This window comes from Sturnira hondurensis, unplaced genomic scaffold, assembly GCF_014824575.4.
Source record: "Sturnira hondurensis isolate 20B ecotype Veracruz unplaced genomic scaffold, ASM1482457v3 Scaffold0006496, whole genome shotgun sequence".
NCBI lineage: Eukaryota > Metazoa > Chordata > Mammalia > Chiroptera > Phyllostomidae > Sturnira > Sturnira hondurensis.
The window spans coordinates 1,361,971-1,376,547 of record NW_028079127.1 but is presented as its reverse complement, the minus strand read 5'-3'; the positions used below and the strand labels follow the sequence as shown (position 1 = coordinate 1,376,547).

The window sequence follows — 14,577 nt, the reverse complement described above, 5'->3', positions numbered from 1 at the left end:
GTATCAATTCTCCAGACTTTTATTGATGAAGATATAATTCAAAAGCTGACTATATAAAGCAAACCTTAAAACATAATCACTATATTTTCTTGCTGTATCAATTTCCTATAAAACACATCTGAATTCAAGGTTTTCCATGTAGTAAGACTTTAGACACACTTAGGTGGGCTGGGAAAAATCTAAGGAAAGGAATATTATATTGAGTTTTGCCATACTGTATGTGTTATGCTATGTGCACACATCCATGTGTGCATTTGAGACCTTTTAAGCCCTTAAATGTATACTGATTTCAGAAAGAACAGTATCAAGGCTGTTCTAATTGCTTCGCAAACCTTCTAAATACACCAAAAACAAGTTTTAAAATGTGAATTTTTTTCAATTTTGACTTTGTAAATCACTAGTTGGAATTCATATAACTATAAAAACAACACAGCTTAAAGAGATTTACTATTTTCAATTCAAATATTTTATATCCTGTATTGTTTTATTGAAGACTAAAGAATTTAAACTTTAGAATATTGATGAAGATAAATGATAAATGAAAGAATAGTGCTAGTCAGGATGTTACTAGAAGTTCAAATAGTTATTGATTTGTCAGAAACAGCAATTACAACAAAATTAAGTAAGAGTAATACTACAATTTCTTGGTCTGTTGTGTCCCCCAAGGACAGGATTATTTTGAACTATAGAGTAAAAGTGTCTTCAAAGAATGTATTCCTTATCAATTGAAGAGTTTATGTTAATGAGTTTAAAATGCAAATAATTGATATTAGCAATAAATATCCTGTGTATCTAATAAGAGCATGTCATTGCCTCCATGAGAGGAGGACATCTTCAAGGTCTGTGTCTTCTCTTCAGAACCCCTTGCTCTGGCTTTGGGTTCACAGAATGCAGTTTTAATAATAATAATAATAATAGTAACAATAATAATAACAATAATAATAATTAGTGGCAAATTTTGATTCCAAAATATGGGGAAATTTCTGATGCTCAAGCTTGGAAAATTAGATATTTTCTTGATCAATGCTCCATTTTTACTACCTGTACTAGGTAAATTTACTTTAAAGACAGTCACAAAAGTGATCTTATCTATTTCTGAAAGAAAATTAAATGGAACATTATAAACGTAAGTCATTCATAGGTTCACATATGGATTCTAATAATTTTTTAGTCATACAGAGATAGGCTTATAGCCATTAACTTTCTAAAAGGTTGTGTTGAAATGAAAGGATGACAAATGACCAGGAAATATCTGAGTTACAATGATTGGGTAACAGGGTATTTATTTTGGAAGGAAGTTGGAGACGAACTAGATCATATTCATTATTTGACAAATGGGATCATGGAGCTACTATAATGGATAGATAGGTAAGAGGCTTTCGTAGAGATGACTTTCAATGTAATGATTTTCTAATTCATTCCCAACAATAAAAGATTGCTTGCTATCACACATTTCTTTCATAGGCAGGGTTTCACATACAATCAATATAAGTATTTATGACAAAAAGTTATCAAAGTATTAGAAGCCTAGCACTTAGTCTAGGTCTGCATACCTCACCTTTGTTATTGTCATCACAGCTTCACTGGGTATTCAGTATTAACACATAGTCCTCCCACCACTCTACTATCACCTCACTAGAGTTCAAAGGGCACTGGAAATCAAAGGCACCTGTTTAGGGACCTTTGGGAGAAGTTTATTTAATTTGTAAAAAATATATTTGAGATTATTATACACTATAGGGACAGCAATCATATATATTCATAGTTTAATATTCATTTTTAAGAGATAATCCATGAGATTTTATTCCAGTTTGAGTTTTTTGAGTTTTCCAACATGAGGATATTTCTGCCTAATTAAGAAAGAGAAAAAAACTGAAAAATGCCTATATTATCTCAGTGTTGCCAGGTTGGCTGAGCACTACATGATTTGGTTTCATTGACAATCCAGAAGGCCAAAACTTTAAAATTTGTCAATTTAAGCAGAAATAAAGCTAGCAAAATTATGAAACACCTAAATTTAATATACATACATATTGTATAAATACATATATGTTTATATATATGTATGTGTTGGGGGGAGGTGGTCACAGTGGGAAACAGATTATTACATAGAACAATGTGGATCTTAAGGAATCAGTTTCTTGCTTTACCCTCACTATTTCTTAAAAGGGAAAGAAAGAATAAAGGAGAAAGAGATAAAGCTTATTTAAAGGCCTCATTTCCCATGAAATATTGGTATACATTTAAAACTGAGAAAACTCCAGAAACATTGTACTGGTTTTTCCTGGATGTAGACTAAATTTCTGAAGACTAAAGTACAAACACAGTATAGACATGCTATCATTGACAACACTATACTAAATCTACACAATTGAATAGTAATAAAAAAGTATTTTTATATATAAAATATTTCCCAGGTACCAAAAGTTCAAATAAAAATCCCACCCCTCCTGCTGTGTTCCTGGGTATACTACATACTGACTTGGGAAATGTTTCACAGCACTTGTCTCAGGGCAATGTTCTCTGGTTTATGGGGCTGGAATCAAGGACCACCCCTCACTTAGGTGTGGTTTCCTATAGCACCATACTGCCAACCAGGTGTGAATGACTGCTGCAGACATGAGTATGTTCTGGTGGACACCTGCTTATAGGCAGCCTTAGCCAAGGTCACCAGAAGCTTCAATAAAATTGCAGATTTAACTGTCATTCACTCTGGAAGCCAATGTGCATTCTCTTGAAGTCTGCTTGGGCTTCTATTTTCTTTTTGACAGGTCTGATTTGTTATTGTGATTAAAACAGATTAATTTGTCAAGTCCTAAAAACAGCATTGTTCCTCCTCCAGAAGGTCTTGATGATGCTACCTGGAAATAATGTAAATTGTTAGAGATATGAGAAATTTAGAAGTATGTATTCCTTAACCCATAATAAGGTAGGTAGATACTTGACTAGAGTATAAAACAGAGCACTTCATAATGTGCACAGGAAAATCAGGAAGAATATTTGAGTGACGATTATCCAATGTCATTTCTATTATTTCTCATTAGCATAAAATTGGTCCCATTTTGAATACCAGTTTTCCATAGCAATCACTGGTGAATTAGAATAACATATGCTTTATAAAAAAAGTCATATCAGAAAATGATTCAGAGTAAAAATAATGGGTGACATTCATTTTCCAGTTAATTGTAAAGCAATTAACTTACTTAGTTAATTGTAAAGCAATAAGCAACTTAATTACAAATCTTCAAATACCTGTTTACGCAATGAAAATGAAACAAAATCAAAGATGTCTTGTAGAAGTAAGCATTTGCAGACACATGAGCTTGAAGGACCAGGTAGCAATAGCTCCAGGGGTTTGCTATGTTACATCAGCTTTGAAAGCCTTGATGCTGTCAGCGCTTGTCTGCTGGGTGCCCCAAAATATATCACTTGAGCTTGGACCTTTTTCAGAGGACAGCTTCATATCCCAAAGGGAGACATATGACCACTGAAAGCAACCATTAATATTTATTCTTTGTGGAGAATTTTGTCTTCACTATCAATTAGGAAGTAACTATATCTCTAAACTTCACATTAGATTGCCAGGGGGTGTGTCTGATGCTCATGCTCTTCAGAATGCACAAGGCTGTTTATAATCACATAATGCATGGTTGTACTTTAAGAAATAAGGGGCTGAATCAGGACTTATGTTTTACCAATGATCTTCAATCTTTTCAGAGTACATAGTATATTAATGTAACTATAGTGAGTCACAGACTATATAACCTCCTAATTAGGAAAACTGTGTATGAATTCTTCAGATAAGAAACAAGTAACTTTCTAGTGAAAAGATCCAAGAACAAGGTTGACTTAATCAAATTTGTGAGGACTTTCAGTTAATGTCCATAATTGTAATAAATTTCAACACAATAACATATTTTATATGCAACTTCAGGAGGTTTATATATACCTGTTAAGACCATCTTTTAAAAATTTCTCCAAAGATATAATCTTTTTAGATGGGAAGGTGGATAATATGGAAATTAAAATTTTATAATAATATTTTAAGAGGCTAACATTGCTTCTACATTCAAAACAACAAAACTGTAATGGGACAACTAATGAAGACCACAAACCTTCTGTGAAGTGCACTTCTACCAAAATGTTTTCTACAGTTGAGACCCTGAATTGTCACTAAACAATGTTGGAAAGAATACTGTGCTCTTTCTTTTCCCTGTATAACATTATATCTATTATTAAAGAATGTTCTCAAAGAGCAGTTTGCAATGTATTTTCAACAGAAAAAACCTCAAGTAAGAGTTGTACATATTCAATGTCTGATTCAGGAAGTTACATTTCATTTTAATGGAACAAGAAAAGTTTAACCAAGGTTTTCCCAACTACAGTAAAAGAAATCCTCTATATACTTTCAAATACTGTGCCTTTTTATTTAAAACAGTGTAAACATAACAACACCACCAAAAATTGGAAAAAAAAAACTAGTTATGTGAACACTAATTTTCTTGAATACCCCCATCAAAGTAAGGGTAAATAAAACAGACAACTCTTCAGGAGAAGTTTCCATTAACCTTAGCAGTGGTAAAAATATTGCTTTATTCCAAATAAACATACAACACAATTTACTGTTCTTTAAGGGGCTTCCTATGAACTGAATACTCTGGGCTTTGTGATTTCAACAATTTATTCTTAGTAACCACAGAAGCCAATGTCTTGGTCCACAAGTTATAGATTTTTGGATTATACACAAGTTACAAAATAAATCATAATGAGCCTCATGAGAAAGCAAAGGATAACTGTCAGTTTGGTCATTGGCTTGTGTAAATAACTTAAGTACACATGATTTAAAGTAAATATATATATTCAACTTGCCTTGTGATACAGATACCATCAATGAGCCTATACTTGTTCCTCTCAGAAGTATTCACATCAGAAAATGGTCTAGACATTGTCAAGAGTTTTATAGAACGCCACCATGCAAGTGACTGATTTAAGAACATACTAACTGAACTTTATACTTCATGGGAAAATTTAAAGAGAATAAATCTAAAAGGGAAATTTTTTTCTGAATATTAGATTCCCTGATGTTTCAGAATAAATCTTAACAAGTGTAATACACACACACACATGCACACACTTACTCACAGTGAACACGTGCATACAGCATACTAGTGTTCCAGGAAACTCAGTCACACACACGCAAATGCACACACTCACACACACACAGGCACACACACTGAGAAATGCTCCTGTGGAGCCCTTAACCAATCTCGAAGAAAAACATTTGTATCAGCATGATTTTAGCGACATGACACTGTGATTTTTTGTCTCTTTTTCTATAATGACTTCATACCTCCAAGATTCTGTGCTCTCAAATTTCAGAGGAAGATGGCACATAAGAGAAGCTGAAATTGCCCCCAATGACTGCCTTTATCTCCTGTCCTCCTCCTTCCAGAGTCTTGATGCCATTCTTCAAAATTTAAATTAAATAGAAAACACATGTGTTGACATGACATAACCTGTGATGAGGCTGTCGAGTGAAGAGAAATTTAGAGGTCGGGACTTTCGAGCTAAATGGCAAGAGTCACCTTTTCATCGGCACCTCTGCCCTCAGAATGTAGCTTGTCTCTGAAACCAGGTAACTGCCAATGCCTTTTTATTAGGACACTGGTGCTGTGGGGCTAAGGGTCTGGATCACCCCCATCTACTAAGAGCCAAAAATGACAGTGTTGGGACTAACTGAAACTGGATTCAGAATTCTATCCAAAAGCTTTAGTTGTAAGCTTTATCCCTCCTGAAATGATTCTTTCCCTTTAAAAAAATATTTTGTTAAAAAAACACTATGATATGAGGGCAATAGACTATTTGGTTTCTTCTAAGTAGATGCTCTTAAATTAATGCATATAAATAATTTGTTATTTAATTTTCTCTCTTTCCTGTTGAGCAAAGCATACAATGCACAGATTCCTACATCTCAAGTCACTTGGTCAATGCAGAGTCTCTTTGTATTTCATTTCTTAAGACAAATTGTGCCTCTCGTTCTGATTTGGCCGTGGGACTCAGGGGGAGGAAGGCTGTGTTTTCACTTGCACTGTCCTCAGTGTCTACACTGGCTAGTTCATAGTCTTCTGACCGCCTGGCTTCAGTCAGAATTCGGATCTGCTCCTGGACAGTTTCTAGCAATATTTTCACTTCTTGTTGTTCTGCTATAAGACAATCGTTGACTGGGATACTCACATTGACAACATCAGCAGAATAGGAGTTTTTGCACCATTTGATGCTTTTTACTTCAGAAATCCCTGGCATTTGCATGCAGGTTTCCTCTAGACCCATGGAAGGGATGATGGGCACAGAACTGGCCCTTGTGGATGAATACACCATCAGGTCCTTTTGATCCAAGTTATTAAAATAGGAGTTTGTCTCTCTTGAAGGCAGTTGCATATTTACTGATGCATTTTGTTGGGTGTTTAAACTGGTGGATGAATACCTGAAAAAGAAACAAAGTGTTATATATTCTCTCTGTCAGTGCTTCTTCAGAGCACTATCCAGCCAACAAAGCACTTTGCACATGCACCATCTCACTGAATTCTCACAGCAACCCCATCAGACGGAGAGTATGTTCCCAGTTAAACAGAGAAGTAAACTGAAGCTCAGATAGGTGAAGTGACTTGCCCAAGGTCACACAGAAAATAAGTGACAGACTGAGACTCAAACCCAGATCTTCTTACTTTAAGTCCAGGGATCTTTCAACACACCACAGCTGTATAGGCAGGTGGGATATAGTCTTCCTGACCTCTATCCTAGAATACAAAGTAAATGGGGATTGAGCAGGTAAATGTGGCCTTTCCATAGTGACAAACAGGAAACCCATAACGGCATTACTCCACTTCATCAACTTGACCACCCTCTCAGCCCTGGTTTAGTACTCATGCGGCCACTCTACACAAAGAAACCAGGAAGCCCAACATTAAGCATTAAGGTACTACATTCCTGACTTTTTCTGTTTCACCTTGACTTTAGGGGAACTGAATGCAATTTCTTCTATTGGCACTCCGCTCCATAGGAATTGCCTCCCTACACGTTGCCGAGATAAAAAATAGGAACAGGAAGCATCCAATTCTTCTCTCTGCCCAGTGGTTAACATGAAGTGAGTTCTACAGGGCCTCTACCAATCTAGCAACTTCCCTCAGCTGGTTTCTGGAGCCAAGTTATGTAGCTCACTGTGCATCTCAATGGCTTAAGAATGCCAACATGCCATTTCAAGTCATTTGAATACTTCAGAATCTGACTTGCCCCTGCATTACCTGTTCAGGGCTAGTGAAATCACCAGAGCTTGGAAGTTCCCAGTGCCATAAAGTAGGGCAGGGATATTACAGGTTCAGAGATATTCTAGGTGTAAATTTGGGGACTTGAACATTAGTCTTTATTTTATTTCTCAGTTTATGTCCTTAATTTAAACATTAAAATTTAGGTATAATCTAAACTGATCTGCTCTCCATATAATATATATCATTCCCTTTGTCTTATATTGTAATATAAATAAAAGTCATGTTTATACAAGGAAACAATAATTGCAATGATGTATGTAGCATGCTAAATAAAAGTCATTGATATAGGGGTATCATGGGGACAATCTAGAAATCTGACTTCCCATCAGACAATGAAAAAAGATGGGAAACAAATTTAGGTGTCTTTTTAGTCCCATCCTTACTGTTACTAGTACTGAGATGGTAATCAATCAATCTCAATGGAATGGACACATGAATACGTAAACACACTTTATATCCCAGTTGGCATTCATTTCAAACATAATAACAAGAGCTAACATCCACACAGTGCTTTTAAAAAAGCACTTTGGCCTGCAATTGACTCACTGAATTTTTAAAGACTATGTGGTTTATTTATTATTATTACCATGTAATGAATGAATAAAGTAGACTAAGGGGTACTCAGATGACTTGCCCTAAATTACCTTTAGTAAGCATCACAGGAAGAAGTTAAACCTAAGTTGTCTTATATTCACTGCTACTGTCAAAGCCAGAAATGAGCGGGCATCCATGCTGCACTAGAACACCTTCAGAAGGATATTTAACCTTTACCTGTGCAAACTATATAGCCACCACCTACAAAGAACTTCCCCAAGGGATCTTTCTCCTTTCTCTTTAGTGTTATAGCACTGAAACTCTAAACCCAAGGATTTTAATCAATAAATCAATTTCAACAAGAAGAAAGCAAACAAGTTACAGGATTTTGTGTCCTGTCCTTAGCACCATACTGTTAACATCATTAATATATATGAATATGTAAAATGTCTTCTATCAGATTCACCAATATCACAGAGCCTAAGAATATAATTAGGGTAAAATCATATTTCATGTAGACCTCATGAGAGTATATCAGTAGGTATAATATAATGTATTGACATGTGATGGTGATAGATGAAAATATCTTATACAATATCTAGACATTATTTGGAAAAATACTAGCTAAAGGTATAAATATCTTAGAGAATTCAGTCAATTGTAGCTTCAATAAGTCAACAATGTGCCATGTGTAAGAAGTGATCAAAGGTAATTCGAGCCAAACTTGGAGCAGTCTTCCAACATGCCTAACTGGTGAATTAAGGACTTAGATGAGAAAGAGAAATTGCAGCTGCTGACTTTTGTGTCACCTCACATGTGAGTTATGGGACACATGGCTGGCAATAACTGAAATCTAAAATGTTACTATAGCATGAAGATATTCTTTGAACAATTAGAACTCTCCAAAATGTGATTTTGTGTTGGATTAGATATGATTTCAAGTCCCAATGCTATTATTAGAAAAATTGCAGCCTCACTTTAATCTTCTCATATTAAAACAATAGGGTAGTCATACTGACCTGGGGAGATTGCTCTGAGAACTAAAAACTGAAGTAATGCCTCTGCACTATTCAATGAGAGGTACACTATAGTCCTCGTTTCCTTTCTAGAGCTGCTGTGAGTGTCCCAGTACTGGTTCTGAGTAGAAGCTGTTACTATTCTACAGAAGTTTAATTGAGAGATAAATTTCTAGGTGTGATTCTGGATGAGAAGACACTCAACCTTCTGCATCCCTGAGAGTCAATCACTCTTTCACAAGTTTGACCCGTGAGCTTATCAATCATTGACTGTAAAATACCAGTTTGGGCTGTTCTTCCTCCAATCCCTCAACAAAGAAATCACAAGTCTATTTCCTCGGTAAATATGTGAGTCAAGACATCATTTAAAAGGTTAAATATTCTAACAATTAGTCACCTGGTTTTATTCCCAGTAATTCAAGAGTCAGGCCAAGGAGTTTGTATTCCCACAGGGGATCTAGTTCCTAGTTCATATGGCTTTCGAATGAACTGACTAAATTGAAAGAATTCACTTTTCCCTCTGAAACCATACAACTGAGATTCCACTTACACATCATCATTCAGGAATGTGATTTTCTTCACATTTCTCTTTCTGGTTTAATGGTTTATTTGGTCAGAAAGGCCAGTATCCAGTCTTAGTTCCTTTACATGATATATCCCACCTTGGGCTAGCCATTTAAATCCCCCATATCCTTAGTGCATTCATCTATCAATTTCCTAAAGAATAACTGAAGTATATAAAGTTGTTAGTTAAGTGAGATAAATAATCAGTATGTTTTTGTATCCCACCTACTTTGAAGGTGGTGAACTTTTGTAGCTTTGTTTCTTTCTCTGTAGCACATGAATACATTTGTTTGACTTGCCTGAGTAATCACCATCTCACACCTTCCTCAGGCCTCACTAAAATAGCTGCTGGGTTCAAAGTGGGCTGAAGTCAGTGCCAAGGACTGAAGTCACAGATACCAGAGCCTAACTAGCAGACAGTGCCCACATGCTTGATAAACATGCAGCAGATGGCTGATAGCTCTTGCAAATTCATTCACTCCCCTCTAGGCAAGGGCCAGATTTCAAGAAGGTTTTTAGCTGTGAAATTCTGTTACCAATCCTATTTCTAGTCTGTAGAGACAGTCAGTCCCCCAGGAGTGGAAAATAGCTATTTTCAAGAACTGAGAATGAGATTGCTCCCTGAGATTCATTGTACCGAGTACACAGTGACTTATACTTAGAAGCACCATTTATCAACACTGAGTCCATAACACACATAGGAAAATACATGTGGCTAGCCAGCTGGAGAGACTATTCTAATCTCAATGATGATTGAACCAAAACAAAACCACCACCTCGCAGACAATAAGTGTAAGTCTCCCAGGAGGTAAAAGACAAAGCAATTCCTGAACATGTAATGGGAGTCTCTGAGCCAATGAATACTCGTGTATGTATGGTTCAAGCCAGCATAGGGTTAGAACATCCTTACATCTGGGACATATGGGATGATAGCTAAGATATGCCCAATAGAAAGGAAGGCAGTGTGGGCTGGGTTCTCTCTCCACTCACAAAATATATTAATCCTAATGAACAGACATTATCAGTGATTTTAAAAAATCATTATGAAATATGATTAGTTATAATTATAGACTAAATATAAGCCCCCTTTTCAGATACAAGGCAAAGAGAAATGCCAACCTACTTCTTGGACAACTTGGATGTTATGTTGAGTTTACAGCTGCCAACCCAGATCTGTACCAAACACATTTTACAGTACATTTGGAATTGCTTCAAAATTATAAAACCTAGCCACAGGCTATTCATTTCCTATTCTCGAGTCTTCCTAAAGAAATCTGTTGCTGAGCTTTGTCAGATAGGGCACAACTGCACGTACATATTGCCCAAAAGAAAAGAAAATGACAGGGCTCTCTGATGGACTTCCTACTTGCTTTGGCCTTCAGCTTGATACAGTGTCTAAAAGTCATCCAGGCCAGAGCAGCATAGAAACCTAGCCTGGTTTACCCAGAGATAAAAACTAGATGTGATAAGAACCTGGCTTGTGCGAGGCAACAGATTCCTGAAATCTCTGGAATAAACCCTGATTTTATTACTATTGAAACCAATGGTAATTTTGTAACAGTTCCTGTGACAATAAATATCAGTACTACATCTCCATTTTTTACTATGTGGCCGATGCAAGCTCTTTACACACATAAGTAAAAAAAAATATCTACCCATCAACCTTCGGGAAGGCTCATCAATTTGTAGATGAGCAAACTTAAATTTAGATGATAAAACTTTCTCAAATTCACACAAGTACTAAGCACCAAAGATGAGATTTGAACTTCAGTCATTTTAAGTAAGTGCTGTCATGTCTGGTTGAACCACTTAGGTGGTTGGTGACTAAAATTCATCCTACAATACATTCCACTCGCCATGCCTTGAACCCTATGAGGTTTCGTGTCCACTCAGAAGAAGGGACACTTTTTGTACTGCAAGAAGGAATAGCAGCCATAGGTGTCCCAGGTCCCTTTTTCTACCCCTGCACTGTGAACAAACCTAGAGATCTGAATTCAGCAAGTTGTATTTGAGATCATACTGTAACTGAGACACATTCAAGAATGCTCGAGATTTTAAACATATATATATATATATGTGTGTGTATATATATATATATATGTTACTTTTAGAATATTATCCATGATACTGATCAGAGAATTAAGTATTTTTTTCAAACCTAAGTATGAAGAAACACTTTAGTCCTCTTAAGAAATGTCTAGTTTTTTAAATCAAAAACAAATTCTAAGTTGTTTTAGCAACTATATATCAATGCGCTGCCTACATATCTATACATTTATTTTCTTGTTAGTGCTTATATTTATTTTCTAACATTTCTCTAACATCTATTTCCACTGTACCTATTCTTTTAAGTTAGTTTACATTTGTGAAACAAAGATGAAAGGAAGTATAAATGGCTAATTGACGACAATATCAATGAATAAAAGCCCAATGAACACAACTCAAGTTAAAGCTATAGCAGTAATGACACCCTCCCTCAATTTCATTGTTTTTAGACCTACCCTTGACAAGGTGTTGCATCTTGGTCTGGGATCCTTGATTCCTCAAGCTGTTGATATGCTGGTCCCACAATTCCGCCCAGCCTACTTCGAGGTGAGGGTGGCGTCCTTCTAAAGGTGTTCCTGTGGAGCATGCCGCTCCTTTGTCCTGGGCTACAGCAAGAGGAGAGACTCCTGCTGGGGTGAAAGAAAACCAGCAAACAAATGGATCATAGCAATGACCTTAAAGGTGGCTGTGCAAACTTTTCAAACCCTGCATTTGCACCCCAGATTCTCAAAGTTGTAGGCCAGGCTCCATCCATAACTATAGTGTAGCTAGGAGGGGATCAGAAGCTGCCAAGCCCATTTTACCCTTGCAGACACTTAGACAAAGAGTTCTTGTATTTCTGGCTTTCCAATAGGGAGCACAGCGTACTAAAATAATTGCTGCTTTCCAGCCAAAATAATAGGTGGGATTAAGAAATTCTCAAGCTTCTGATTTTCATCCACTCTCATTATTCAAGCTGTAGAAGCTATCTCTCAAGTAAAAAAAAAAATGGCTTTGTCATTAGACAGTGACAAGAACCAAATACAGGAAGCCCTGAAGGGAGTTATGGGGAAAATTTCAGTTTGCTAGTGGTAAACAAACCTTATTATAATTGGCATTCTCTCCTTAACAAATATGTTAAGTTCACAGTTCTCTTCCTCAAATTTTTATCAATCTTGAGGAACTAAATTATTTTTCTTTTTTAATTTGCTTTACTAAACATCTCATTTTGACGCATAGATCCAAATACCTAAATAACTACATTTTTAGATGTCATCAAAGGGCCAAAGTTATAAGTGAGATACACTTTAGGTGAGATACCTGCGTAGGCTCATCTTAAGCAAAAGAACAAGACTCTTTGTAAAAATCAACTGCTAATTTGACACTTTACCTATTCTATATGCATCCTCATTTCTAACTCACCAAATTTAACCTACTCTCATAGGTAGTACTGAGGAGAACTCTGCTCCTGTGTACACATTTTGTAAGATGCCAGTTTATGTGATAAAACTATGTAGAGAACATAAAACTATATAGAGAAAATTAAAAAGCATTCTCAAAATTTCAATAGAACTATCAAGTTTTAGAGGCACCAGTCCCCCCGAAGAAGTTTCACCCATATAAATATATTATTTGGAGTTCAGTAGCTTTCCTATACTGATTAATATTGCTGTTATTTCTACTTAATAAATACAAAATAATTCATCAAATGCTGTTTAAATTCAGAATTGATAACCAAGATGACTAGTCAAACTTCACATTCCTCAAGCCAATGTTGACTTCCTGAGTTAGTGCAAACACCAGGTCATACCTGGCAACATTATTACAACTTAATTCTTTATTGTAATATTTTTTGCATGCTGAGTATCAAAATGCTTAATATCTAACAAGTTAAGGAGATCTATAATAGCTCATTTATTTCCCTTCCTACCAGCTTCTACCTATATCATCCAGTAGGAATTTTGGAGTCTGAAGGGTACTCAGGCTTGGGTGCTAGAAATAGGTGCACCTGAATGTGCATCTGTACATTATTAGCAGTGTGATACTGGGGGAAGTACTGGAGCCAATCAGAGTTCTGGAGAAAAATAGATGCTACTCTAAGTTGGATAATTTGGGGGACATTTTGCTATTTCCAAAGGTATGTCTAGTGTTTGAGAAAAAAAAAGCAACACAGGATACTACTGTATGTCAGGGCTACTAACGATGGGAAGCTGTTACTATCCCTGTAATTGAAGGGACAAGAGAAGGGGGCCATCAGCAGAACAGAGAGAAAAGGGGGTTGCAAAGAGAGGACCACTTGGCAAGCACTTTGTTCCAGGAAAAGGGATATAGCTGAGGCAGCCAGGGAGGGGGCAGAAATACTAGGACCTTGCTCTCCCTCTGCCCTTCCACCTCTTGAGGTTGCCTCATATTGAACTAAGAGAAGCTAGAGGACAAGGGAGCCTGCTTACCTCTTAGTGCACAGAGCAAGGCAGAGAAAGGAAAAGCCTAGACATGGGTGGAGGAGGTGCAAGAGAACATCATTAACATGATACTTAAGTCTTTTCATAGGATTTCTGTGGGGGTTCAAAGAGATCAAGTATGTGAATTGTCTAGCACAAAATTTAGCAGATACTAGGTTCTCAACACAGTAAGTTCCCCTGATTCCTCCCCAAACAATGATAACTCAAAGGCTTCCATTTGTCATGGAAAAAACTGAATTTATTTCATTGTTAAAAAAGCCTATCTATGTGTTGTCTATAAATGGGTTATATTGCCAAAATATAATGTAATAAATATAACATGACAAAATTGACTTCCTCTTTAGAAAAGAATAGTTTTATTTACTAAAAATGAGAAACAGTCGTTTGAATTAATAGTTTTGTTTCATAAATGAATTATCCAAATATGTCATATTTACAATGCACAGAAAGAAATTAATTATTCATAGCTAGCCAAACTGTCACAACAGCAAAGTCTACCAGTATGAACTGGTGACCAATCTTAAAAAGCAGTTTTACACCTATTGATCAATCAGCTATGCTGCCCTTCTAACCTAATAGCATTCAGAAGTGATGGAGCAATTTTCAGTCTATATAAATCAGTGGCCAGGAGATCAATCATGAAAACACTTA

The 14,577-nt window shown here is 36.2% G+C and overlaps 1 protein-coding gene across 2 annotated transcripts in view; it reads right to left on the bottom strand.

Moving 5' to 3' along the window:
* Nucleotides 1-4,253: 4,253 nt before the first annotated feature.
* Nucleotides 4,254-14,577, bottom strand: part of NRG3 (neuregulin 3) — a 1,179,966-nt gene continuing 1,169,642 nt past the window's right edge. The window contains exons 8-10 of one of the 2 annotated variants that reach the window (XM_037049346.1): nt 11,941-12,111; nt 6,726-6,797; nt 4,254-6,484 (exon numbers count right to left, since the gene is read on the bottom strand). In XM_037049346.1, the coding sequence (XP_036905241.1) occupies nt 5,977-6,484; nt 6,726-6,797; nt 11,941-12,111 (751 nt within the window). In that variant the 3' untranslated portion in view covers nt 4,254-5,976. The remainder of the gene's footprint in view (nt 6,485-6,725; nt 6,798-11,940; nt 12,112-14,577) is intronic. The other variant, XM_037049347.1, reaches the window with a different exon arrangement.